Source organism: Colossoma macropomum, unplaced genomic scaffold, assembly GCF_904425465.1.
Source record: "Colossoma macropomum unplaced genomic scaffold, Colossoma_macropomum, whole genome shotgun sequence".
Classification (NCBI taxonomy): Eukaryota; Metazoa; Chordata; class Actinopteri; order Characiformes; family Serrasalmidae; genus Colossoma; species Colossoma macropomum.
In genome coordinates, this window is record NW_023494795.1 from 14082415 (window position 1) to 14109629 (window position 27215).

Consider the following 27215-nt stretch of genomic DNA (forward strand, 5'->3'; position numbering starts at 1 on the left):
ACTCCCTCGCAACCCAGAAGGATAAGCAGCTTAGACAGTGTGTGAGAGAGAGAGAGAGAGAGAGAGAGAGAGAGAGAGAGAGAGAGAGAGATTTTCATTCATTCATATTTAATTCTAATTTTTTTGGGCTCTAATCATTCTGTTCTGTTGGGCTGCTGTGATGTTGCTCACGCCTCTCACTTTGGAGCTTTAGCATTTTATTTTAGACAAAAAAGCACCTCAAAATACAGAAGAACAGCTACTAACAAACTTCATTTTCTGCACTGATAAATGCCGGCTGTACTTGAGGACTTTTTACTTTCTTTCTTAAACCTGAAGTTGGCTTTTTGGCTGCTACTTCTACTTGTGCTTTAGTAGTTACTGAATTCAGATAACAATGCATGATTTTAGGCTTGTCTGCTTTACCCAGTTGAGATTGTGGGAGTGTGGTTTTATTCTTCCAGCTCTGATTTTAGCTTGTTTTTTTAGATCAGCTACCACAGCTAACTAGTTATCACTGTCCTTACTTCAGTGAAATGACGACTGTGGTAAAAGTAAGCGCTGCTTCTGACTGAATCATTTTCACACTGTAATAAGAGTCCCGTCTCATCAGTTTGGTCCTGGACTCATAAATAATAAAATAAAATAATAATAAAAAAAGAACAGAAAAGGTCTTTCGCCCTGTAGCTCGTGCTGCCCCCTTCAGGCACGGCGCCGCTCGCGCTGCTTCTCAAATAACGTCTCGGGCGCGGTGACGTCACGGCCGTGTGTTGGCGGTGTGCCATCTTTGAGCGAGCGTCAGGCCGCGGGCCTCTGACTGCAGGAGACCGGCGAGTCTCACACGAGACAACGGGGCAAGAGGACGGAGAAAACACACCGCCGAACGACCGGGAGCAGCTCGCCACACCGGGCCCGCCGCTCTTCACCTCTCACAGGTCACGGTTAAAAGAAGAGCAGCGAGAGAAGGGCCGCCGCAGGAGCGCGGGACGGCGGCATCGGCCTCGCGTGTAGAAGAGGCTGAGTGGGACTGCTGGCTGGAGCTAAGCTAAGCTAACATAGCATAGCATAGCTTTTGTAATCCACCGCCGGCCACACACACACACACAGGTACACGCACAGACACACGCAGGCTCGAGGCGAAGCGGGCCGGGAGACCCGCACAGAGCGGCCTTTCTGAACGAACGAGAGAGAGAGAGAGAGAGACGGGACCGGCGGAGACAGGTGAGTCCGAGCACGAAGCGTCTTCCACGTTTCGCTTTAAAGCGGTCGTTTGGAGGGCGGCGGGGAGCTCGAACATCACCGAGGCGAACCAGGCAGCATGTGAGGGCGCTAGGTGTAACTAGCACTGCTGGAGAAGCTAGCTAACGAGCCGCTAACGCTAACGGAGCCACACCGCCGGGAGAACAGAGGAGCCCGGCTAACGCCAGCGCCCTGCGGGGGTTTGATCGGGCCACGGCGCAGAAACGAAACCGCTAGACTTCGTTAGTCCCGTTTTGTCACATCAGTCGTTTACGGCGCTGGGCGCTCGTGTGTGGTGCTGTATGCGAGTTTTGGCTTCCTTTAGGCCGAGGCGAGCAGGGGAGCAGGCTGAGGGGAAACTTGTTAAAATGGGGCTCAGAGCTGGAGGCCACCTCACCGGGCCGCCGTGACCCACCCTTACTGAACATTATAGCATACGGTTTCTCCTCGGCATAGCTGTGTCCGCCTGGAAACAACTAAAACCGTATCCAAAAGCAAGCGAAAATGTATTTGCAGTGTCATTTAAAGCGGAGACCCTTTCGCCCCCCGTTCGCACCCTGATCTCAGCTGTGTTGCTAATAATGCTGCGGTAGCTGGGAAGGTAACTAACCGCTTTTCTAAATAAAGCGAGCATGAAACAGAATCACTTGATGATTTCAGTTCTTTCTCAGCGCTTAAACGTGTTTGCTCCAGGTAGCCAGACGCAGGCGACCTGACCATGTTTGCTTTCCACAGTGTATAGGCAGGTTGCCTGTTCTTGCAGATTTCTGCCCTGTTTGTTGGAGCCACTTCTTGGCTCTGAATTACGGCGATGCAGTAATTAGAGGTTCAACTGCAAACTCCATGTACAGTATATACAGTAAGGCTCTGTCTGCGCTCTGGTGGAGCCATAATGAGGGGCATTCCAGGCTCAGTCACCACCAGAAGCAGGAACAGATGAGACGTGATTCATCTTCCCCTTTGCTGTAATAGGAACAGGGGCAAAGCAGGGAAGACCTCGATGAGCAGACGAGCGTTCACCTTATTACTTCCTTGTCTGAGTAAAAACTTATTCAAAGTAGGCAAAGTAACCGAGGCAGTGATGATGTTGAGGAAGTAAGCAAAACACATTTGACAGAGCTCCAATACCTTGGGGTTTGTTTCACTTTAAACATCTAGTCTCATTGGACTGAGGGATGCCTGTATTACAGAGTAACTGTAGTTGTCGTAGGACCCCTGGCAATCTAGTGTAGAGATATTGACTTCTGCCTGTCCCCCAGGGGCACTAGCTCAATACTGCTGATTGCTCAGGGGTGTGTAGGCACTGATTGGTGCGTTCATTCAGGAGACAGATGTTACCAGGTGGATAGAAACCAATGGAATTTTTTAAAAAAAGGTAGAATTAAGGATGAGAAAAATAATAGATAACCTCATTTGCCCTTTTGTTGCTTGAATAATTGAATTCAATTGAATGAAGGTTGAGGATGAAGCCTTTCAGCTCACTTGAAGATAATGTCCTGCTCATTGAGACGAATCCTGGTTTGACTTCATGTTAATATTAAGTGAAATGCTTCTGAAACAAATTTTCCATTTCAAGTAACCTTTATTCCGTACTAATTTAGTACCAGTACAGCCAGCCCTCTGTGTGTTCTCACACCAAGAAGTAAATTCTTTCTAGTGCCCACAAACTGCCTGATCTGGCAGCACCTCCTTAGATTGAAGTGGCTTCATTAATGTTTTTTTGTCCCTTGAGAGCATCTGTGATGTCTGTGTATTCATGCTGAGTGGTGAATAAACTGCATCGTGATTCTTTGAGGTGAAGCTGATGTGTTTATTGCTGATTATGTTGAACACTGGTGATTGGGGTCCGCATCATTTCGGAGCAAGATGCCGCCAGTCTAGGATCAATTGGGCTGTTACTAATGCAGTTATATCATGGATGCATGTGAAAGCATAACCCTGTTCAAACCGACGCAGTGGACTCTCCCCTGTCCGGTGAAGTGATGAAAGCTTTGAAGGACACCCTAGTCCCTCTGGCCGCAGTGCAGTAGCAACGCTTTAGCAGCCAGTGTACTTGCCTGACTCCTGGCCTCTAAGGCCATTACAGTCTGTCTGGCTGAGTTTGGTTGGTTCTGTGCTGTAGTGGTCTGTTCAGACTCAGGATCTGCCTCTTATCTCCCCAATTTCCCTTCCAACCTTTGACTAAACACTGTTTTGTTCTCTGAAGGAGAAGCCTTACATTTATTAAAAAAAAAGAGAGCAAGAGTCAAGGGCTGTGTTGAAATGATAATTATAGCAATATTAATCTAAAATACGTTTCTTGCAAGATATGTCTGCATGATTTTGTTTTAGGGTTTTCTGTTAACCAGTGATAAAATCTCTAGTCTGAAGTCCTGGCTGTATGAACATGAAAGCTTTCACTTTCGTTTATCACCCAGGAAGTGTATGTGATTTGTCATTTGTTGAAAAACTAAACTTAGAACAGCTTAGAAACGCAGTCTCAGTCACCTGATCAATTTATTTGTGACCAAGTTCATCATAAGACCCTGGCCCTGATGACTGATTGTTCTCTTTTTAAAGAAATGTGCAAAAAAATTTTTTTTTTTTTTAAATTTAATTTTTTCAAGTGATGCTTGAGCTATACAGTACAAAACTTGGAAACTTGGAAAACTTAGGCAGTGTGTCAGCTGTGTGTGTCTCTGTATTTGAGTGAAGTGTTGGAGTAAATCCAGCATGTGGGTGAGTTAATAACTAGGCATGACTTATTTGTTGAGGTGACCCTGATCCCCATGATTTGCTGTCACTTGGCTTTGGCCCCTCTCTGTGTTTGACACCACATCAATTATGAATGGAGCTCCATGTGGCTCTCGGACGCTCCGACCCCCACCTTCGTCAGTCCACCTGTAGGCATGGCAACATGACATGCTTCATTGATTAATGTCAGTGTTATGAAGCTGCACATATCTTTAGCTGTATTTCAGATGGCAAAACATATCTTAGCACATTGTTGCTATATTTTTCCCAAAGAAAGGAAATTTGGGAGGATGTGGTCATTTGGGTACAATTGAGGAAAGCAGAGTATTAAAGAAAATGAAGGAATAGAAGGAAACTTTGGATAGTATGAAATGGTTTGAAAGCCAACGCATCAGCTTGTTCTTTAAAAACTCACTATTGAGACATTTTAGCGAAACTCTCTATCCTTTCAGTCAGCCTGGGTTAATGGAAACTCACCTTTACTGTGTTTCTTTTTCGCTCACTTTTGCACATTATGTTGTTCCTGTGTCCGACAGGAAGCAGTCTGAGGCACTCCTGACCTGCTGACTCACCTTTAAGCCATACTGTCACAACAGAAATATCAGGCTCACACTGTTCTCTCCCTCTATCTCCCTGCAGGCGGCTGGTTCTGAGGGGTGAGGCCAGAGGACCAGACTCAATGAGTTTCCAGCGAAATGTCAGAGAAGTCAGGGCAGAGCACCAAGGCAAAGGATGGCAAGACCAAGTATGCAACCCTTAGCCTCTTCAACACTTACAAGGGCAAGTCACTGGAGACCCAGAAAACTGCAGGTAAGGGATTTTGCAGACAATTCAACATGTAAAAATCACTAAATGATGGGCAGTTGAAAAAATGCACAGAAAACTGCCATTTTGGTCTGTGCAGTGTGATTTGTTGCACAGTTATAGAGGTTCATCTGCATAAAGGTTAAGACTAGCAAAACTGCGAGCTGCTTATGTTAATCTCAAGATGGTTTGCTTAAGAAGCCACACATTGTTATAGTAAGCATTGCTCATCTGGGAAGAATGTGAAGTACTGGATGGGAGTCTTTTTCCCCTGGTTCATTTACCCCCAGCTTTCCTCCAGAGCATCGTCCGCTCAAATAAGCGGCCTTTTGTCCTATCGAGTCACCACCATGCATTCCTATGAGCCTTAGGAGAGCAGGCAATAGTGTATGTGTTTTTGTGAGCAATTCTGTGTTCATCATGAAGGTGTATTGCATCTTCTGGGTTGCCAAAGCACTCTGTGTAAATCTGCATTTTCATATCTTATCAGTTTTTAACTTCATGCCTTGGGTGGGCTTGAAAGTAATCCTTTCTCACATATTTCCTTTCAGTTGCCGCCAGACATGGGCTCCAGAGTTTGGGGAAAGTCGCAGTCAGTCGGCGTATGCCCCCTCCTGCCAACCTGCCCAGCCTAAAGGCAGAAAACAAAGGCAACGACCCCAACGTCAGCATCGTCCCAAAGGACGGCAGTGGTTGGGCTTCCAAACAGGACCAGGCTGGGGAAGAACGGTACAGCATACAAGACAAACAGGAAAAAGCTGTGGTTGCACAGTTGTTGCTGATAAGTCACATGAATCACCTCAAGTATGCTAGGTCAACTGTGTAAAAATTCAAATAAAAAATGATATGAATAAACCAGAGCAGGTAAAATGTCTGCTTTGAGAAAATGATGAATGACATTACAGGGGAAAGCAGAATACCGGACATGGTGCAGGTTGTCATTTTATTTTATGTGATTTTTCAGTAATGACGATGTCAGCTGCAGTGACTGTTGATGTTTAGTTTTCCCTCATAGGTGCAAAATAGAAAGAAAACTAAAGGTGAATAAACTCTGAATCTGACTTTTGGATGGTAACTAGTGGCTAGCTACTGTTTAGGTTGAAAAGATATATAATTTCAAATAGAGATGTAACTATGCAAATTCCACAATACGATGCATATTTCATGTTTGAATCGCGATGCAATACGTTTTCAGTACAGAATCCTTTATTAGTTACTTGTTTCACTCATTGAGATTCAGTGTCTGCTTGATTCCTGTGGGTAGAAATAGATGCTGAGACTTGTTTTCTCCATGGGGCCGAAATTGGCTTCTTATTTGTCAGCTTCTCTTTAAACTTGTTTGTTCCACCTTAAATGGAGCAGCAGTAACATGTAGGGGTATTGTGGACTGTGTTAGAGCTATAGCAACCATTTCCAGTATCAAGCCTTTTACAGCAAAATACACAGATCCTGATATATAAAAATTGATTATTCAACACAACGTTGATTATACTCAATGCCAATTCTTAGTTTAATGCATGGTACAGAAGGAGATAGAAGGGGTGAGAAGCATTGTTGGCAGGTCTGTTTCAAAGTGTAACGTGATCGTCTTTCTCCAGTTGGGCAAATACTGTTTCCTATGTTTTTCTCTTATGCTGTCCTCCCTTTTTCCAATCATCTTCCTTAATTAGATCCTTTCTTGCTTCCTCCTCAGCTGTCTCTAAAAATAAACCCAAAACATCCATTCAGTATCTGTATCTCTCTTTGTTTACAGTTTTGATAATTACCAGTGTCACATTTGCATAAAGGTTTTTGTCTGATGGTTTTCTTCTCTCTTTTATTGTTTATAGGCAGCAGGAGACCCCTCCCCCACAGCCAAAGCCCGCTGTTCCTCAGGCGGCTGACACTTCTCTGGGCGTTAGCCGCTCTTGGGCCAACAACAAGCAGTCTGGAACACTCGATGGTTAGTCATAGCATGCACACACATGTATCTAGAGAATGCTTAAAAATTCAGATCTTGTCCTTTGAAGTGTAGCTGACAGAAAATTGGCCTTTTGGAGAGTCTAGTGAATTGTCATTTGGCATTACACATGAATGTAAACTTTAATTTGCCCTCTTATATGCTGTGCTGACTGTCAGGACAGATGAAGGTTCTGTGAATTAATTACAAACGTCCTGCCTAAATAGGAGGTCCACGAATAAGCAGCCAGTTCCACCAGGAGTTCCCCAGCCTGCAGGCAGCAGGTGAGGCAGAGAAATCGGCCGAGCAGGAGGAAGAGCCCTATGGACCAGGCCCCAGCCTCAGACCTCAGAGTACGTTCTGCAACTCTCTCAGACTGTGATGTCAACATTGTTGTACAAAAAACAAACCCTCAAGAAATGAAATGTCACTAAGGAAAACCCGCTATTTATTTTCTCTCTGCTTCATTCTCCTCTCTCCGTAGATGTGGGCAGCTGGCGGGAGGGTGGGGGTAGAAATCTGAATGTAGCTCCCAGCCCCTCGGAGATGGACAGCAAGGCTTCTGAGGAGGCGGGGGTGGGTCGAGGCACTCCCTCCCCCACAGGGGACTCAGATGAGCAAGGGAAACACAGCACTGGGGAAAAGAGAGATGCCAGAGACAGGCTTTCTGCTCCTGCCTCCCAGCACAAAGTCAATGGTGGACAGCAGCCACCTGGAGGTGTAACATCTCAGTTCCATGCCCAGTTTAGGAACATGATGCCACCTTATGTAAGTGATGAGTTGATTCTCTACTGTCATATTGTGAATATTTAGAGAAGTTGTGAAGAGAACGTATTATGAGCTGTTTTAGTTGGTAACTCGCTGGTTTCACAACCCTCCCGGCTGGCAGCTCTCTGCTTGTTTTCCTTTTGGCGTCAAATGCGGAGCATTATAGGCACGTTTCTGGGCTGTGTCTTGGCTGCTGAATTGGCACCATACTAAATGAAACATTTAACAGTTGAAGATGATTATCAAGCCATGTTGTTAAATCAGCATTTCTGTGCTTACTTTACATTAGGTTAATGTTGAACTATATAAACATGCTTAATTTTTTTTCTTTTAATTTTGTTAAATTATTCAGTCCCCTTTTAATTCCCCTGCAGTTCTGTTTGAAAGTGTGTTGTCATTATAATATAGTTTTTGAAATTAACGTCATACTTTTTTCCGTAGATGTTCCCTCCATATTCTCGTATGCCATATCCAGCTGTGCAAGGAAACTTTAGATTCTCTGGCCAACAAGATGGATCAAAGTAAGTAGTCCAAACTATCTTAAGTGGCGTGTGATACGTGTTAATGTCAGAACAACAGTTCATGTTGCAGTAAACAAATTACCAGTTAATCATTTTTGGTTAAACTGATTTGTGTTCTCACCAGACTGAGCGTGTTAGTTTTCTGCAAAGATCCTTGGTTGCCTTAAACCCTAACATTTTAAGTCAAACAGTATGCCACTGGGCCTCCCGAGTGGGGCAGCCGTCTAAGCGTTGGCCCTATCATCAGGAGATCACAAGTTCGATCCCTGGTGATGCTATAGCCATCCATGGCCGGGAGTCCAAGAGAACACAATTGACTTCGCACTCAACGCAATGCAGGCGCCTGTTAGCTGATGTAACAGAACCGGTGGTTGGCGCTTTCCTCCGAGTGCGTTCAGCTGTCAGCGGCAGTTCGAAAAGATGCAGTAGCTGGCTTCACAGGTCTTGGAGGAAGCCTGTGTTAGCCTTCACCCTCCTAGCGTTGGTAGTATCGTGTGAATGGGGGAGGCCTAACTAGTGGGTGGAATTCACTTTTGAAAAGAATATAATGAGTTATGAGTGTGTAACTGCTCCTTTTGTAAAACGTCCTCTCAACTCTGTCAACCCTCTTCAACCTCAAGGTCAATTTATATCCTTTCTTCTTCCTTCTTCCTTCAGAGGTTCACGGGGGAGTGGAAGGCCTTCCCAGCCTCCTCCTCAGTCCTGGCTGCAGGATCCAGACCGACCCTCTATTGTTAGTGCTTCAGAGCTGAAGGAGCTTGACAATCTGGACACAGATGCTGATGAGGGTTGGGCTGGTGAGTCAGTTCTCTTTGGTCTTTACTTTGAGACCAGTATAGAGATTGTTTATGACCTAATGTAATGTACTGCTGTCTGTTAGGTTTTACCTTTTTCATTTGTCCACAGGAGCCCAAATGGAAGTTGACTACACAGAGAAGCTGAACTTCAGTGATGATGAGGAGAATCATACAGCTAAGGAGAAAGGAGACAACTGGTGAGTACTTGTCTTTATGGAGGTAAATAATCAGTATAATTGTGACATTTGTTTAGTTCCTTTGAATAAGGGCTGGGGTAGGGGGGTCAGTTTAATTAACCAATGGCAATCTTAAATGCTTTGCTTTTCTTTTTATGACCTTGGACAACTGTTTAAGCTGTCTCAAAACTTTTTCCTGCAAAAGCAGTTGTGACTTCAGCATATTGTGGTTCTAGTCATGGCCATTAATGAATTGTGAAAGGACTGAATTATAAATGTGGGAGGTAACATCCCTGTTTTTACATTCAGGGAATGGATGAGTAAGGTGGACCGCATGCGATCACGCAACACCGATGCTCAGGAAGGCTGGAAAGAGGGAGGGGAGGAGAAAAGTGAGAGCAAAGGCGCATGGGCAGACAGTGTGGACCCTAGAGTTCCCTCTCCAGGCAGTATGACTCAGTACAACAAAACAGGACCATCCCCAGACTACCAGGTAAAGAACACAATTCTTGTTTCATTGAAAATCTGGATCAAAAATGTTTTGTCATTGCAAGAAGTTTTTGCTGCAATGTATGTTAACATTCAACCACTGTGATCTGTGTATGAGAATTTAAACGTTACACTGGACGAGATTGGTTTTACCAATAGTCAAGTTGTCTGAAGCTGATCAAGAAGTTTATGGCAGTTTTATATAATCATCTTCACAGGGTCAGGCAGCAGGGCGCTCTCTAGGAAGTGGTGCTGCTCGTGCAGCAAAGCCATCCACCACAGCCTCCGCTGAGGATGACTCGGAGGCCTGGCGGCAAAGACGGAAGAAGCAGTCTGAACTTTCTGAGGCTGTGGAACGTGCTCGGAGACGGCGTGAGGAAGAAGAGAGGCATATGGAGGAGCAAAGATTGGCCGCCTGTGCTGAGAAACTCAGACGCCTCAATGAGAAACTTCGACCTGCTGCTACGACAGAGACTACAAAAGCAACTACACCAGCTCACAGTGTTGAGCCAGAAGAGACTGAAATCGTGCCTAACCTGCCCAGTGAAACCCCAACTTCTCAGGCTGGTCCTTTGCAGCATCCCCACCCATCTGTGCCCTTGCCTTCTCATGATAGGCCAGAGCCAAGTGTGGAGGAGGAGCCACAGTTTGCACCTAGGCAACCCAGCCCTCCTGCCCACAGGACTGTTCAGGAATCCCAAGTGACTGAGGTAGATGTTGCTGTAACTGAGGAGGTGCAGGTGGAGAGACAACCAATGAGAGACTACTTTACCACGGAAGAGTGCAGAGGTAAGGGAATGGAAAGTTTCCAGTCTTATAGGCTAGACTGTCATCTGTCACCATCCGTCACTCTTGTTATCTGGACATAACATGCGGTTTTTAAATAATAGAAACAACAATAATAAATATGCACCTGTAGAGCACCTTTCAAACAAAAGAGGCTTTGCAACCTCTGAATTGCCCTAAGCCACACAATGGAAATTTGAATTAAAGTTTCATAGTAACTTGTGTATTCTTTTGCAGTGGAAGAGCCTCAATTGTCTCTTCCTCGGCTGGATCACTCTGGCAATGAGGACGCTCCCCATCAGCAGCTGGAAAATGAGGCTGAGGCAGGGACCACTGTCCGTCCCTCACTCACCTCTGGATACTCCAAACAGTTTCAGAAATCTCTGCCACCTCGCTTCCTCCGACAGCAGGTATATTCCTCATGTTAGACGTGGTCTGTTTGTTCTGTTTCACCGTTATTTCTCTTGAAGTCGTATGTGTAAAACAAGGCAATGTCTTTTTTTCAAGCATACACCAACTGGCCACTTCATTAAGTGCATCTCCTGTCTGCAGTCATTGTCCATTTTATCTGGTCCACATACCTTATAGAAGCACTTTGTAGTCGTTCTTCAATGGCCAGGACCACCACAGAGCAGGTATTGTTTGGATGGTGGATCATTCTCAGATGTTGTGGTGGCATGTTGGCGTGTGTTGAGTGGATCAGACACAGCAGTGCTGCTGGACGGAGTTTAACAACCAAAAATATCCAGCCAGTAGCGTCCCATAGGCAATGTCATGTGACTGCTTGTGGAGGACTAGAGGATGACCAACACAAACTGTGCAGTAACAGATGAGCTACTGTCTCTGACTGTAGATCTACTAGGTGGACCAACAAGGTGGGTGTGTCTAATAGAGTGGACAGTGTTTAAAGACTGCAGCAAGCACTGCTGTGTCTTATCCACCAGCATATCAGTGTCACTGCAGTGCTGAGAATGATCCACCACCCAAATAATACCTGCTCTGTGATGGTCCTGCGGGGGTCCTGACCATTGAAGAACAAAGTAAGAGTGCTAACAAAGTATGCAGAAGAACAGATGGACTGATCTGCAATTGTAGAACTACAAAATGCACTAGTATTGTGTTAAGAGCTGATAAAATGGACAAAGATAAAGTGCAGATTCAAGGAATTGTCTGGTCGGCATATGCTCAGTGGGTTGTAGACCAACGTTTTTTCTGTAATCAGGGTTCAACATTAATTTTTTCCCCTCCAACAAAGTTCACTGTCCTAAACACATTTTTGCTTAATTTTTTTTTTTTTTTGAGCTGTAAATGGGGTACACATATAAAAATCTCATTAGGGCCATTAATTTAATCTCAGAATAAAAGCAATTACATATGTATGAGCTCTTTCTCCAGTGCAAAAATTTTTTAGTACTGTATGTGAATGTGAGGGTGGGAGGACAAGAGTGTCTTCTGTACTATTAGAATTACACTGATGTGCCAAAAGTCATGTGATAGCAGTATGTAAATTGATTATGAAGTGGCTTTATTTCGGGCGACTGATTGGGAACGTCCACACCTGTATATGTTGTAAGGTTGAACCCTGACCACCGTGCTCATGGTAAGGCGGCATGAATTATCGGAGTTAGAGCAAGTCATAGCTGGTGTGAGACGGATAGGACATTCCATTTCCGAAGTTGTGCGAGCATTTAACATTCCTCAATCCATAGTGTCACGCGTACCGGGAATACATCATAGAAGCCATTACCAGCCACAGTGGACAGTGCAGTGGCCGCCCATGGGTGCTTAATGATCATCACTGGCGGCGTATGGCTAGAATTGTCCTTGCGAGCAGACAAGCGACTCACATCTGCATTCAATGCAGGAGGCCCCACACGCATATCCTGCAAGTCAATTCAGCGTTCTTAAGCGTTCATGGGATCTGGGAGCAGAAGACCCAGCAGAGTGTCTGTTTACACTAAGACACTGGACACTGGACCCTCATCTGGGCTTGTGAGGTTGCTAACTGAACCTCAGAGTACAGACAACATGTGGTGTTTTCCAGTGAGTCACGGTGCCAGTTGTTTCAGGCTGATGGTAGTATTTGCGTGTGGCGCAGACCACATGAAGCTGTGGACCACAGTTGTCAACAAGGCACCTTGCAAGCTTCTGGTTGTTCCATACTGGTGTGCAGTGTGTTCTCATGGCATGGGTTGAGTCCCCTGGTCCACCTAAGCACGTCATTGACCAATGACCACTACGTTTCACTGCTTGGTGACCATTTACAGCCCTTTATGGACTTCATGTACACCCTAAAATGATGGGATATTTTAGCAGGATAATGCACAGGGCCATCGGTGCAGAAGTTGCAGAAGTGGTTTGAAGAGCATTCTGCAGAGTTCCGACAAATGGTGTGGCCTGCATGTTCGCCCGACACGAGCCCGATCAAGCATTTATGGGATGTGGTGGAGAGGTCTGTTCACACCCAAGATCCTGCACCTACAAATACCACGAAGCTGTGGATGGCTCAACATCCCTCCCGACGTCCTCCGTCCACTTGTGGAATCGATGCCACGTCGAGTTGCTGCACTTCGCTGGGCTAGGGGGGTCTGTCCCATTACTTTTGGCGCATCAGTGTTTTGTTTTTTTTTTGTTTGTTTTTTGTTTGTTTTGTCCAGAGGTCCTGATAAGCTAGCAGCGTTGTTCTATCTTGCCCACAAGCTGATTGGGGGATTTAACTTGACACTCAACTGGATAAGACCGTTTTCTTTTTGTAGCAACATAAATTTAGCATGTTCACTGAAAAAAATGTTCCTGGAAAAAGTCAATGTCAAGTTTTTCAGTGCTGCTGTTCTAACTTAGTCTTTTACTTGCCACAAGTAATCAGGCTAATCAGGTAATCAGTGTTGATGTTATGGAACGGCTTTTCACCTTAGGCTCATGTAGGGCTGCTCCAGATCATCCAATTCTATTGGCAGTGCTCGACTGTGGAGATTTATACAAGCTGTGTGTGCAGTCAACCACCTCTGTCAGCAATGGATACACTTTAAAGTAGCTGCGTTTACTAATTAGAAGAGATGTCTCTTTACTTTTGAACATTTTAGGGGCTTATTAACAACCAGTGTGTAGAGAGACTCCAGGGGGCATTTGACCTGTGAAAGTCAAAGTTAGTGGGCATAATTGGGAAACGTATAGGTCGCACACAGGAAAACTCACTGCTTTTTGACAGACCTTGTGTTCTTTTCCTAGGAGCAGTTAAAACAACAACAGTGGCAACAGCAGCAGCAGCAACAACAACAACAGCAGCAGCAGCAACAACAACAGAGTGGCGGAGGCTCAGTGTCCCCCTCAGGAGCATCAGTTCCTCCCCAGCATCGATCTCTCTATCAGCCGCTGGGTCCTCACCACCAACACCTGGCCTCCATGGGCTTTGATCCACGCTGGCTGATGATGCAGTCATATATGGATCCACGCATGATGTCTGGACGCCCTCCTATGGATATGCCACCCATGCATCCAGGTAGATTGTCATTATTTTCATAATGGCAACAGAATTGCTCTCAAACCTGAAAAAAATAAAGTTTCTATTTACCTATGTGTTGGAGTATTTCTGGTGTTACATTTATTTTAAGGTGGTTTTGTCTTTTTTCAAAAGCAGGCAGAATGCCTCCGAAGCAGCTGGTCCGGAGAGAGCCCACAGATAACAGCAGCTCTGGTTCTGACTCCTTTGACCATCTGACCCGACCAGTCAGAGAGCATGGAATGCCTAGTGATCCACGGATGGTGTGGGGTTCTGATCCTTATCCCTCAGCTGAGCCCTTACCCTCTGCCACGCCCCCTAAATGTCGGGAGGACTGCAAGGAGCCCAGGTTGGGAAACTGGATGTAACTGTAAACGTTTAATTGATTACACTAGTTGGTTTTAACATCTTAATTTTTCACATGAATGAATTGTAGTTTCTAGTGATGTACAATATTGCAACATGGTTAAAACCATTATTGTAACAATAACGGGTCCCATATTAAATTGCAACCAATAATTACAACTGATAATTTAATGTCTAAGTTTTAGCTGGCATCTGCATCAATATATAACCATTGAAACCTTCCAGACTTTTGATCCATCCTTGTTGGTCCAGATTTTAATGAATGGAGCAAGGTTTATCATGTAAAACTTTAAATTAGAGCTTCTAATCTCATGTGCACTCCTCTGTTTTTATGGTCAGACTTGATGCTGGTTTGGAGCTGGAAAGAGGACTGTCAGCTGTTTATCCCCAGGAACACAGCTCCCTGGAGCCTAGGAGCAAGAGTGACTTTTTCAGGGACTCCTCTGAGCCTCTCTCGACATTCAGCCGTGTCTCAGAAGAGGTGCCAGGTCTCCTGCAGACAGACAGGACCCCAGGTATCTCTTCCTTTGAGCCCGAGACAGCCACACTCTCGGGTGGAGAGGAGGTGGAGTCCATAGGGCAGGCTGTTCTTAAGAGGACCATCTCGCAAGGTTCCAGCCACTCACTCAAAGTGGAAGAGCCCAGGTTTGAAGGAGTTTCCAAAGCTCAAAAGGCCCTGGATCTCCCCAGTGCTACAGAACGGTTAGAGGATAGTTGTAGAAAAGAGCCTTTCGGCCCGGGACCTGCACTTAACAGCCGGGCAACTCCACCCACTGCTGTTGAAAGCATGCACAAAGCAGAAAAGCTACCACTGGCAGCATCCAACAAGCAGAAGGCTGAGTTGCGCTGGGGCTCTCGTGGCTCAGGTGCAGGGAGGAGAGATGGAGCAGGAGGGGAGCGGCCAGTTAGGAGGTCTGGGCCGATAAAGAAACCTGTCCTGCGGGACATGAAGGAAGAGCGCGAACAAAGGAGAGAGAAAGAGGAGCGTCATGAGCGAGGGGAGCGACCAAAAAAGGAAGGGTCAACCTTCAAAGCCCCTTTATCTGCTGCAGCCACGGTGTCTGATGGACAAAAGCTCTCTAGCGAGAATCAGAAGGAGAGTGTGGCCGAACCAGAAGAGGGAGCGCCTGCAGGTGCCAGCAAAGCGAGAGAGTCACAGTCAGCAGGTACCGCCAACACTCAAGAGGAAAAACCAAGCAAGCCTCCTCCCAGTGAGAAACGCTCCGAACCCAAACTACCATCACGTAAAGAGTCCAACCTGCCACCTAGAGCCTACCGCAGAGAGGAGAGGGAGAGAGAAAGAGACCGTGAGCGGGACAGAGAGGCTGATAGGGACATTGACTGGCCTTCCGATGCAAACTTCAAAGGCCGCGGTCGAGGGGAATACTACTCGCGTGGTCGCAGTTACAGGGGCAGCTACAGTGGTAGAGGGAGGGGTAGTCGTGGGCGAAGTCGAGGCGACTTCCCATATAGAGAGCCACGTTCTCGCTCAGACTTGCTAACAGCTGCCGGAGGTACAGGGTTCCGCTGTCGTGAGGAGAGCGAGACTCGCAGTGAAAGCTCAGACTTCGAAGTGCTGCCCAAGCGCAGACGCAGGAGAGGCTCAGACACAGACTCGGAAAGCGAAGGCAGAGAGTCTGCCAGCGACACTGGCCCTTCTGACCGTGAGCCCAGTGCTAAGCCCAGCAGACCCCTGCGCCGTGAGTTACCAGAATCTCGCCCCTCTGTCAAAGCTGCCTCAGGCTTTGGGCCTGGGCATCTACCAGACAAGTCTGGCTCTCGGGTTGAAGAGGAGGGCCGGCCTAAACCTGGATTTCTGCCAAAGGGTGAACCATCACGACGTGGTAGAGGGGGACTGTACAGCCGAAGAGGAGGAGGCAGAGAACGGGGAGCACCCAGATCAGCTCCGCTGCGTCGGGCTGGAGCACGGGAGAGCCTGCCAGGGCCTTCCAAACCCATGGAGACCTTCCGACCAGAAGAAGCAGAGACATCTCGTTTGGACAGCATGGCGGCTGAACAGCGCTTGCCTAAATATGAAGGTAAGAAATTGAGAGAAGGGGGCCAAAGCGCAAGGGAGAGACCTCGGAGACCCAGGCCTGCCAGACCTCCCAGGCAGGACAAACCCCCACGCTTCAGACGCCTTAAGGAACGAGAAGCAGCAGTCATAGCAGGTGAAGCAGCTGCCCCAGCAGCTGCAGAAGCACTGGTTGACCCAGGACCTGCATCTGTTTCCCCAACACTGTCCAAAGCTCCTGGAACACCAGTCACTCTACCTGAAAGTGCCGCTGTTGCCACCCCAGCACCTGTCGCTGCTGCCCCCAGTCCTCCTGAACTTCCTGTCACAGAGACGGTTCTCCCTGAAACGGGAACCACTAGAGTGGTTGCTGCTGGCAGCAAATCACCTGACCTGTCAAATCAGAACTCTTCAGACCAGGCCAACGAAGAATGGGAAACAGCTTCTGAAAGCAGTGACTTCAATGAGCGAAGGGAACGAGAAGAAAGGAAGGGTGCGCTGGAAGCAGCTGTTGCTGCAACAGCATCCTCTTCTTCTGCACCTCCTCAACCTACAAGAGCCCAGAACAAGTCCCCCACTGAGGGAGGAGTGACTCCAAAGCGTGAGGCAATTCCCTCAGCCAAGAGGAGCTTCTCCAGCCAGAGGCCCGTGGACAGACAGAACCGCAGAGGCAATAGTGGGGCCAAATCAGGCCGAGGATACCCAGGAGGCAAGGGCGAGCGCAGGGGAGGGTCAGGAGCCAAATCTGGACGCAGAGGGTGAGTGCTTTATTTGCTGTCATTTGAAGGAAAAAGACATTTCTGATGTTTCTGTTGATTTGTTATTCAGGGCCTAATAGGTTCCTTCAGGGTCTAATGAGCTGCAGTCACCAATATTTTAACCAAAAAAATGTATTTTATTTATTGATTGATTTTTGTCTGAGTAATGTTGAAATTTTTTATTATTTTTTTTATTTATTTATTTTTTTGGGGGTTATAGACTCCCAGGTTATACTTATTTATTTCTGTAGTGCCTTGTAAGTGCAATGCTGGGGATGCAGCTTTGAGAGTCAGTCTTTTAATAGACCTTCATTTGATCCAGATTTGTGGGTGATATGTCCTGTGCTAATTGCAGATGGTTTTCTTAATATAGGTGCCTAAATATAGACAGATTTTTTTTAGACTGCCATGCATCTCGTGCATTTTCTTAATAAGAACACCCTCTTAATCAGAGTAGTGCTGCTTCCCTGCCGCCTTGCTGAAGTCCCTTGCTGAAGCATTTTGTTCTTTAACAAATTTTAATGTAAATGCATTGCAGGGGTCCTTATTACTTACATTAGCTCTGCTGTTCCCCTCTCCCAATTTTGACATTTGAATTCTGAGTGAGTTTTCCATGCATTTCTCTCACTGACTCTTCATATTGAGCCTTTTGTTGTTTTGTCTCTGTAGTGCTGCAGCTCAGAGTGCGGAGGGCACCCAGGTGGGAGCAAGTCAGAAGGCCAGTAAAGAGCCAGCAACTAGCCGTCGCAAAGAGGAGGCCAAGCAAGCTGTGAAGAAACCAAAGGAGAAGGAGAATGCTCTGTCTCAGTTTGACCTTAATAACTATGCTAGTGAGTGATTAATCTTCTATAATGCCAGCTCTGTTTTTAAGTCAGTTAAATGTTGCATTTCGGTGCACTGTCAGCCTTTTGAGCTTTAAGATGATTTAAAGCACAGTGGTTCACTCTGCTTTGTTTTTCATGATTTCAGGTGTGGTAATCATTGATGACCATCCAGAGGTGACAACGCTGGAGGACCCACAGTCCAACACTAATGATGACGGCTTCACAGAGGTTGTGTCTCGGAAACAGCAGAAACGTCTGCAGGACGAAGAGAGGAGGAAGAAAGAGGAACAGACCGTACAGGTCAGCGAAGAAATACTTGTTTGGTAGTCATTTATGGTGACAGTTTGCAGTTGAGTCACAACTGAGTAAAGAATGACTTAACATGCTTAATACAATCTGTGCCTGTGTAAAACCTATGAAATGCACCATTCTGTGGGAGGGCTTGGACTTGGAACATTTACTTACTTATACTGTATTAGAATAAAGCTTGTAATTCCCAGATATGAAGATTTGTCTCTCTTTCAATCCAGATGCAAGTCTATAATCCTGTGCATTTTATTTTTAGAACTGGAATAAAAAGAGTTCAGGGGAGAAAGGTCGAAGTGGAGGCGGCTCCAAATTGCCTCCACGGTTTGCCAAAAAGCAGCAACAGCAAGCATCAGCAGTGTCTCAGCAGCAGGCTGCAACACCAGCCCATCAGACCCAGACTGCTCCCTCTCAACCTCCTCAGCAGCCTCAGTCTCAGCCACAGCCAGCTGTCTCTGTGTCCCAGCACAGCCTTCCTGCTCAGGCCCAGAGCACCAGCTCTTCCCAGCCTTTAGAGGGTACTGTGGCCCCTTTGCCTGCTGCAACTGTTGAATTTTCTACCAAGACCCAGACGCACAGCACACTGGGTACAGAACTGTGGGAGAATAAGGTTGCTGGCTCCACAGTGCTCCCGGATGTCAAGAAACGTAAGCATTTTAAAAATTTTTATCGCTTTTGGGGAGTTTTGTGGTTACTGTGCTTTTTAATAGGATTTTTGGGGTTTTTCCTAAATTTATTGCCTCAGTTAGTGTTTGACTGTGGTGAAGAGCTAACACCTCATCTGACACATTTATCCAAAGTCTTCCCTAGGTTTTCAGTTTTGTTGATCTGATCACTGAACAGTTTTATCTGCAAAGGGTCGGTGTGGCTGCAGGTTTTCACTCCAAAGCATCTGGAGCACACCTGACTCTACTTGTTTAATCAGTTGGTCTCAGTCTTTAAACGTTTCATCAGATGACCTCCTGCTTTGTTGGAGTGAAAACCTGCAGCCACACCGGCCCTTTGCAGAAAAGATTGGACACTCCTGGTTAACATCATTTTCATACTCCTCAAACTTTTCAGTTATCTATCGTCCCCAGTGGATTGGGGCATTGTCGTCCTGAAAGAGACTGTTCCCATCAGGATAGAAATGTTTCATTATAGAATAAGGGGGTGATCAGTTAGGAAAAAAAATGTATTGATTTGCAATGTCCCTTTTGTTTTTGATAGATGAAATGAAAAAGGCTTTAAACATCACTTGTCAAAACATTACTGAGCAGGTTCCAATCATTTTAGTTATTGATTGTGTCATAATGTCATTTTAACTTTATTAATGGTCAATCTTTATTTCCAGTTGGACCCATCAGCCCTCCTCAGCCACCCTCAGTCAGTGCGTGGAATAAACCCCTGACCTCCTTCACTGGGAACGTGGCTTCTGAAGTGAGTGCAGTGCAGTCTGTGTTGTGTAATTCACACTAATTACATGTTTATGTGTGCTCCATAGTTTAACCTGTGTTTTGCCCGGTTGGACCAATACAGGATTTCAGCTGTAATATGTTGCAGTTTTAGGGTTCCACAAAACATACTAAACTAAGATGTGCACCCCTGCATCTTAATACTGATCCTTAAGTCATTCTGTGTGTGTGTAATAGGGTGTGAAGTCTGGAACAGAGGGTGGTGTGGAACTTGGCATGGAGAGTATACAGTTTGGAGCTCCCTCATCTGCGGGTAGCACAGACAGTGATGGAGTACCAGCGTTACTAGAAAAAACATCTGATAATAAACTACCTGAACCAAAAGAGCAGAGACAAAAACAACCTCGTGCTGGGCCCATCAAACCACAAAAAGTAAGACATTCGCACATGCGCATTGTCATAATTGGGTATACAGGGACACACACAACCGTAGAAAGGCCGTCAAGTGCTCTGCTACATGCTAACATACCTAAATGCACAACAGAATATATGTGTGTTGTACTGTGAAACACAGTATTTATGACCCTAAGCTATATCCCTGACCATATTTGTCCACCAGCTGCCTGATATTGCTGCTCCAGAGCAGAAGGAGTACAAGCCAGGCCCTATTGGTAAGGAGCGCTCATTGAAGAACCGGAAGGCCAAAGATGGCCGCCAGTCAGATGGAGAAGGTTTGGAGAAGGGTGGCCCTGGAGGCAGCCGGGATAGAGACTCTAACTCCCCTGCTAAAGACAAAGTTCCTGAACTTGGAGGAGATATTGAGGGCATGATCACAGTCCCCTCAGCTGAGTACTCAAGCAGCTCCAAGGTATGGAACTGGCAGAACCTCTATAACTGAATTTACAAAGCTTTTATTTTATGTTTGAGTAAAGACAGCCATATTCACAATCTTTATGTAAGAGTATTTTTTTAATTTAAAATATTTATCCCATTTAATTTATTTGATGGATAGTTTTGAATGTAGAAACAAACCTTCCTTATTAGGTCATTTTGGTATATTGTTCTGTATGTGAGTGACATTGGTGTTCTTTTTTGCAGGAGTCTGTTACTGACTACACTACTCCGTCCTCCTCACTGGCTGATACTGTGCCCACCGGAGGGAGCAAAATGGAGGAGAGCCTGGTTGCTAATGTGAGCCATAGTACAACTGCATTTAAAATTTTATTTATTTTTTTTTTCTTCTTCTGTTTTCACTCAATGATTCTTCTCTTTTCTATTGCTTGCTTTTGCTCTTCTTTCTCTCTGCCCATTGCCATAACTGTGATTCCAAGTCAGTTTTGCACATTGTGAAGTCTCTTTCCCCTCCTTGTGTGTATTGTTCCAGGTGGCGCTGCCTCATTCTCTGCCTCTGCCCCGTAGAGAAGCCCTACAGCAGAGCTCCAGCCTCAGCACTGTCTCTCCTGCTACAGTGGACCTCACACTGAAGGTGAAGCGGTTGTGCACCCTCTATCTTGACTTTTCTGCACAATAAGCAACTGCGCTCAGATAGGAGTGCAGTCCTATAATGCTTGGCCAGAGAAATCTCAGAAAGCTCCTCTTTAAAGCTGTGCAATGTCTGTCAACTGCTTACTTTTCAAGCCCTGTCAAGTGCAGCACTATATATGTTGATCTTGTTGACATCTGTCAGAAGCACGCATAACCTTTCGCTCATTTCTGCCATTTCCACAGATGGAGTCAGCTCGTAAGGCATGGGAGAACTCTCCCAGTCTGGGAGAGAAGAGCTCTCCTGTCACCTCCTCTGCATCCCCCATCACCAGTGGAGGAGGAGCAGGCAGTGCCTCTTTCAGCTCATTCTCCAGCGCCTCTGTGCCTCAGATACCTGTGGCCTCAGTTACACCTAGCACATCACTGTCAGGTAAGCCTCCAAGCTGAAAGCACAGAATCTGATGTGTATCAGTCTATGTAATTGTATGTTAAGTTGCTTAATACTGCCTTTGACTGGTCAGCTAATCAGGATGTAGATGATAATGATGAGCCTTCTACTTCTGCAGGTTCGGCCACCTATACCACGTCATCTTTGAGCACCAAGACCACATCTGCGTCTGACCCTCCCAACATCTGCAAAGTGAAGCCCCAGCAGCTGCAGAGTTCTGGGATGTCCAACAACTTTTCCCAGCTGGGCTGTGTGCCCTCCTTGTTACCCCAACAGCAGCAGCAGCAGCAAACCCCACAAGTCTTTGTTTCCCAGTCTGCAGCAGGTACAGGATTCGCATGATGCTCTCAAACAAATGCATAAATGCGCATAAAAAAAGTTCAAATGTCTCTGTATCAACATATGTCTGCACAAAATTACATATTCTCTTGTATGCAGTAACAATACCTGGCTTATCACTCTGGTGATTTATTTCATGGAAGATTTATTTCCCTAATTTTAACCGTGCTGTACTTAAGTAATCAGCTCCCTCATTCTTTAATTTTTTTCAAATTTTGTTGTCGGTGTACTTTGTATTTGCTTGTGTGTAGGTTCTGCAGCCCAAATCTCAGCGTTCTACATGGACACCAGTCACCTGTTCAGCACACCACACCCTCGCTTGGCTCCTCCCTCCATTGCCCAGCAGCAGGGCTTTCAGCCTGGTCTCTCACAGGTGCCTCCAGCCTACTTTCAGTATTAATACTCTGTTGTTGGTCATGTAGCTGCGTGTTTGGGGAGGTTCCTGTGTGTCTGTAAAGCTGATGCTTTGCCAAGGATTTCTCACCTGTATTTTCTTACAAAACTTGTATTACTATAATTTTGTTCTGATTAGGGTAATCTTATGCTAGGGCTGTTCAGTTCTGGTCCTGGAGGGCTGGTGTCCAGCACAGCTTGATGACTTCACTGCTTAAACACACCTCATTCAACTCATCTGTTAATTGCCACTTTTGAGTGTTTGAGCAGAGAAATCACCAAACTTTCCTGAACCCCAGCCCTCCAGGACCTGACTTGAATTCTCCTCATCTATCTTTGTTTTTTAAGACAGAATGATATATGTTTATATTGTTCTTATGCTTTGATGTTCTGATCTTTTGTCTGTATATTACACTGTGTGTGAACTGCAAGTCTGTGTAGTCTGTACATTACATTTGTTTTTGACAACAGCTTGTGTTTGTGCTCATGTAGCCTACAGCAGTGCAGCAGATTCCAATCCCCATCTACGCCCCCCTGCAGGGTCAGCCCCAGCACCAAGCCCAGCTTGGCCTCAGCACTGGCCCACCAGTCTCTCAGCCACAAGACCTTTTCAGTTCCTCCATACAGCCCTACAGGTACATTTAATGTCACTACTGACAAATCACTCATAGATAATGAACATGAAGAGCTCTACAGGTCTTTTGCTTTCTCTTTTCCTGAAACATCCTGTATGTTTTGTAGTCACTGTATTTGGTAATGCATCCCAAACATGTCCTTTGTTTTCGCTGTCTTTATTAAGCACCTAATGAGGCCTACTGATATCTGTTTTCTCCAGGTCTCAGCAGGCATTCATGCAGAATAGCCTGTCTCAGCCGTCACCTATGATGCTCTCAGGAACCGCCCTACATAGCTACCCGGGCGTGCAGCCCCCAGACCTGGCCAAGCCCCAGTCAAGCCTGGCCTTTCAGCAGACTTCCAACACACAGCACATCCCCATCTTATTCGAACCTCAGCTCAACCAGCCCTCTGGAATAGGCGGCTCCCAGCTCATAGATACACACATACTGCAGGTTAGCGTTACAGCCTTCAGTTGTTTAAATCTGGAAGTTAAACATTTAATTTGCACAGCTCAGAGTTTAGAAAAAAAAGTGTTGTCTTTTGGCAGTTTTTGTGCACAACAACTCCTAAACCAATGTTTTAAAGAAGACAGGACCCTTTTCTTTGTGGCCCATTTCTAATGGACACTACTGTTGTATTACAGCGCCAAGGAATGAGTCAACATTCAAACCTTTACTCTGGACAAGTGCAGCAGCACACACAGAATAGCTACTACAGCTCAACACAGAGTCCCAGCTCTGCATTGCAACAGGTAAAGGCACCTCCAGAAGGGCTTCTGTATTAGAGTATAGTTATGTGCTGATAGCGGGCATACATCCTCTGGACGTAAATGCAGTAGGTATTAATCCCTAGTATCCTAACATGACTTTCTGTCTCTCTCCATCATAAAACAACAGTGCTGTTTTAAAATATCATGTTTAAGTAATCCATTTGGGACATTCAGCTGAAGCCCGTATGCAGAGGGACTTTTTATTTATTTTATGATAAATGGTAATAAACAATTTATGCTCATCTTTCTGCAGGTTACGGTCCCCATGCCTGGCTCGCAGTTGTCGTTGCCAAGCTTTGGTTCTGGTGCGGGGCAGCCTCTGTTGGCCTTGCCCCAGTCTTTGCCACCGACCCCTCCACAGGCCCAGCCACCCAACCTGAATCGCCAACCCCCGAACAGCCAGTCCTACCGCGGCCTCATCGGCCAGAACACACACAGCATGATGCCTTCCAACAAGGTAAACAGTGACACAGTTTTATGTTCGTGTCTTTGTAAATGTGCTTCTGCTTTCATGCAGAGTAAAATTTACTTTCATAGCAAGCATTGTATAGTGTTAAATCACATGGTCAAAAAACGTGCAGCAGTTTCACTGAAACTGAGATGCTGTTTGTGATAGATGTGCGAAATGGACATAAAGCTGTTTGGCAGTGGGATGGATGTGAAACCTGGTACTCCTCCAGTCAGTGCAAGAAGCACTACCCCCACATCAAGTCCTTACAGGTATTGTCAACAGTTTTAGTTACACACATTTATTTGTCTGTCTGTCTGTACACACACGTTGCTGGCCTTGTAGTAGTAGTAGGAGACCCCTCTTTCATATGTAATGCATAATCTACAGCCTGTTTTGACACTGAGCTCATCTTGCAACATCAATCTCCTCCCTCTGCTTAGGGCAAGCTCCACAAGCCCTAGTAGTCAGTCAAGTAAGATGAACAGCATGCTGTATCCTAAACAGTTCCAGTCTGGATCACAAGGCATGCGCATCCCTCAACATTTCCCTGGACAGTTCAACCCACAGGTAATCCACTGAAAACATTCATACTTAACTCGCTGTTTTGTCTCTATGTGCTTAACTAAAAAAAGATGTGAAGTATGACCTTGTAAAGATTTTCTTGTGAATTTCCCCCCCCTTCCCTCTCCCTGTACCAAACAGATGTTGTCCCAGCCTAACATAGTGTCTCCACTGGTACGTCCCCCCCACGCCAACTCCTTTCCTGGAGGAGTACAGCGTACCCCAATGGGTCCCCCTATGTCTCCCAGTTTGAGCGGGGGACTGATGCCTCACCCCAGACCTCAGCACCCACCCCGTGGTCCCTCTGGGCCTCCTCTTGCACCCCGTGGCACACAAGCAGCTCTCAAGGCTGAACAGGACCTTAAGGTAGCAAACATGTGCTTCTGTGAAATGTTGTTCATACAGTACATTGTTAATTTAACCAGTATCATTAGATATTCCTAGCGGTTATTTTGGTTCTAAGGATTACAGTATAGTAAATAAACAAAAGGCCAGATAAAGGCCTATAATTTAAGAACTGTAGGCAGCATCTTCTCTCACCGTAATTTTAATTTCCCTCTTCTAGGCAAAGCAAAGAGCAGAGGTACTACAGTCCACTCACAAGTTCTTCTCTGAGCAGCAGCAACAGCAGCAGCAGCTTAAAGCTCCAGTCAAGGCCACTCGTATGGAGGGAGCAGGCAAACCCATTGACAACATCGCTCCAAACCACCAGGGGGCTCCATCTGACCATGCTGAACCTGACAAACCCACACCGCTCACTACAACCAAGCCTATCCGGACCGGCCCTATCAAGCCCCAGGCCATCAAACCTGAGGAGGGCAAGTAAACGTATCCACCTTCAGCGTGACAGACAGACAGATGAGCAGATGGTTGAATAGTGGGACTTGACAGAGATCTGCTAGAGCACATACAGCCCTGTTGGAGAGTAGAAAGGTTGGGTTTTGGAGAGAAGGATGGGGATACAGGATGAACAGTAGCATACTGATTGAAAGGTACTGTGTGTTCATCGCATTTACCATGCCCTCATCCTGCTACACTCCTTTCCAGACCCCTTTATCCTCTTCTCTATAGGGTAGAGGGGTGGTTGTTAGGTTGTTGGCGCCTCTAGCGTGGGTGTTTTTTGTGCCCCCCCCCCTTTTGTTTTTTTTGTTTTTTTGTTTTTTTGGTTTTGTTTTTTTTAATAAACACAGATAAAACGCAGTAAAACAGTTATTGTTCATGGCTAGTGTACAGCTAAGATATAAAGCAACAAGAAAAGTTAATTTGCTGCTGAGTGCACAAATTCATTTTTATTATGGGTATAAATCTATAATTTTTTTCACATCACACCCTCCTGCAAGCAAAATGATGTGATAAGCAGGCAGTTATTTGTGCAGTGGAATTCTGCTCTCCCCTTTTGTGTTTTGGATTTCAAGGAACAAATCTTTGTTTAAAATTTTTGTGTTCTGGCACAAGCCTTGCTGTTAAGGTCTCGGAGTAAGAGACATGAAGATATCCACACCCACTATTTTGTGAGCACACACACGTGCATGGCCACTGCTCACTTTCTCCTTCCCAATATAATGACATGATTTCTCCTAAACAAAGTGGTATGCCAAAAACAACATGAAACCATTGCTAAATCACAAATGCTTCTTGTCTTTGCGCTTTTGATTTCCATAAGAGAAATGTGCTGTTAGAGCCACTGATTTGATTGATTTATTGATGGATTTGACGATTGATTCATTGATTGCAGTCTCCACTGTGAGCCTTGCCTCCTGCCTTCTTCTCTGTAGTTCTATTGACAGAGAGTTGTTGAAAAAGTGGGAGCATGTATGTGTACGACACCTCTCCTTGAATCTTTAGCCAAAGGTTAGGCTTTATAAGGACGCCACTTCAATCTACAGTTTGACCGATGATTACTCATACAGTTCTACTTGGTCCACAGGTAGTATTTTTTTTTTTTTCTTTTCCTTCTTGTTTTTTTCTTTTAAAAAATAGTTTACTCCAGAGCAGTCATATGACTGATGTCTATTAGCTCAAGAATTTCCCCTTCACTGATTTCTGAATACAAGTGAAGGAGTTTCAAATGCTTCACTTTCTCTCCCAACCAACTCAGACTTATTTAGTCTTTCACTCTCTTTGCCACAACTCACCCAGCCATGCTGCTGACAGTGCCGTAGGGCAGGACCCTGACCTCTCTAACAGCCAGTCTCAGCACAGGGAGGTCAGGTAGGGTCTGGGTTGGGTTTGAGCAGCAGTGCTTGATTTTAATACTTCAGAAAATAGCTGCAAGATAAAGTAAAGATGAAAATTCATAATGCGAGTCGGCCTCTAGAGATGAACATGAAAGGATGGGAAAAAAGATGAGGTAAAAAAAAAAAAAGATTGAACTGTAGTTCAGAAGCATAAAGGACTTATTTTCTGTTGTGATGACCACAGGCCTCAATCAGCTGGGCCTTTAACCTCTCCAGTCCATTCCTCTCAGGTTGCTATGGCAAAAGGGGGACTATAGATATACAGGTGTTTTCAGTGTGGACCTCCAAAACGAGAAACAAACAGGAGAGGAATGAGTGGAGAGAGGGATGATTGATTTTCCTCTTTTGTTTTTTGTTTTACTTGTACAGGGGTTAAATCGCTGTAATAAAATATGTAAGGTCTTATTTACATTCTCTTGGTTTGGTTACAGAAACTAATAAAATAATATGCTGTTAAAAAATGAGAACTATGCATTATTGTCTTTTTTTAAACCTTTAAAATGAAAGTGATCAACCCAAAGT

The 27215-nt window shown here is 45.5% G+C and overlaps 1 protein-coding gene across 2 annotated transcripts; it reads left to right on the top strand.

The window, feature by feature from the left end:
• The first annotated feature begins 742 nt into the window (after positions 1-742).
• On the top strand, positions 743-27157 carry prrc2c (proline-rich coiled-coil 2C). Of its 2 annotated transcripts, XM_036581553.1 has the most exons (34): positions 746-1200; positions 4591-4761; positions 5307-5484; positions 6585-6697; positions 6922-7047; positions 7179-7462; positions 7904-7983; positions 8641-8780; positions 8890-8977; positions 9266-9449; positions 9664-10234; positions 10469-10641; positions 13460-13730; positions 13866-14079; positions 14436-16868; positions 17538-17698; positions 17838-17992; positions 18258-18645; positions 19332-19417; positions 19630-19824; positions 20012-20260; positions 20491-20583; positions 20777-20878; positions 21121-21307; positions 21444-21650; positions 21916-22037; positions 22550-22692; positions 22893-23127; positions 23319-23426; positions 23698-23901; positions 24061-24164; positions 24336-24462; positions 24598-24822; positions 25022-27157. In XM_036581553.1, the coding sequence occupies exons 2-34, from the start codon at positions 4647-4649 to the stop codon at positions 25280-25282; spliced, it is 8322 nt and encodes a 2773-aa protein (XP_036437446.1). In that variant the 5' UTR covers positions 746-1200; positions 4591-4646; the 3' UTR covers positions 25283-27157. The 2 variants fall into 2 exon arrangements, with proteins under 2 accessions (XP_036437447.1, XP_036437446.1); XM_036581554.1 differs by lacking the exon at positions 20777-20878 and having other exon boundaries at positions 743-1200.
• Positions 27158-27215: the final 58 nt, after the last annotated feature.

What these genes read in the sequence shown, in the direction of transcription:
- prrc2c (XM_036581553.1), top strand. Translation starts at nt 4,647, where the DNA reads ATGTCAGAGAAGTCAGGGCAGAGCACCAAGGCAAAGGATGGCAAGACC. An exon ending in GACCAGGCTGGGGAAGAACG is followed by an intron (nt 5,485 to 6,584) that starts GTACAGCATACA and finishes TATTGTTTATAG; the next exon opens with GCAGCAGGAGACCCCTCCCC. An exon ending in AGGAGAGCCTGGTTGCTAAT is followed by an intron (nt 20,584 to 20,776) that starts GTGAGCCATAGT and finishes GTATTGTTCCAG; the next exon opens with GTGGCGCTGCCTCATTCTCT.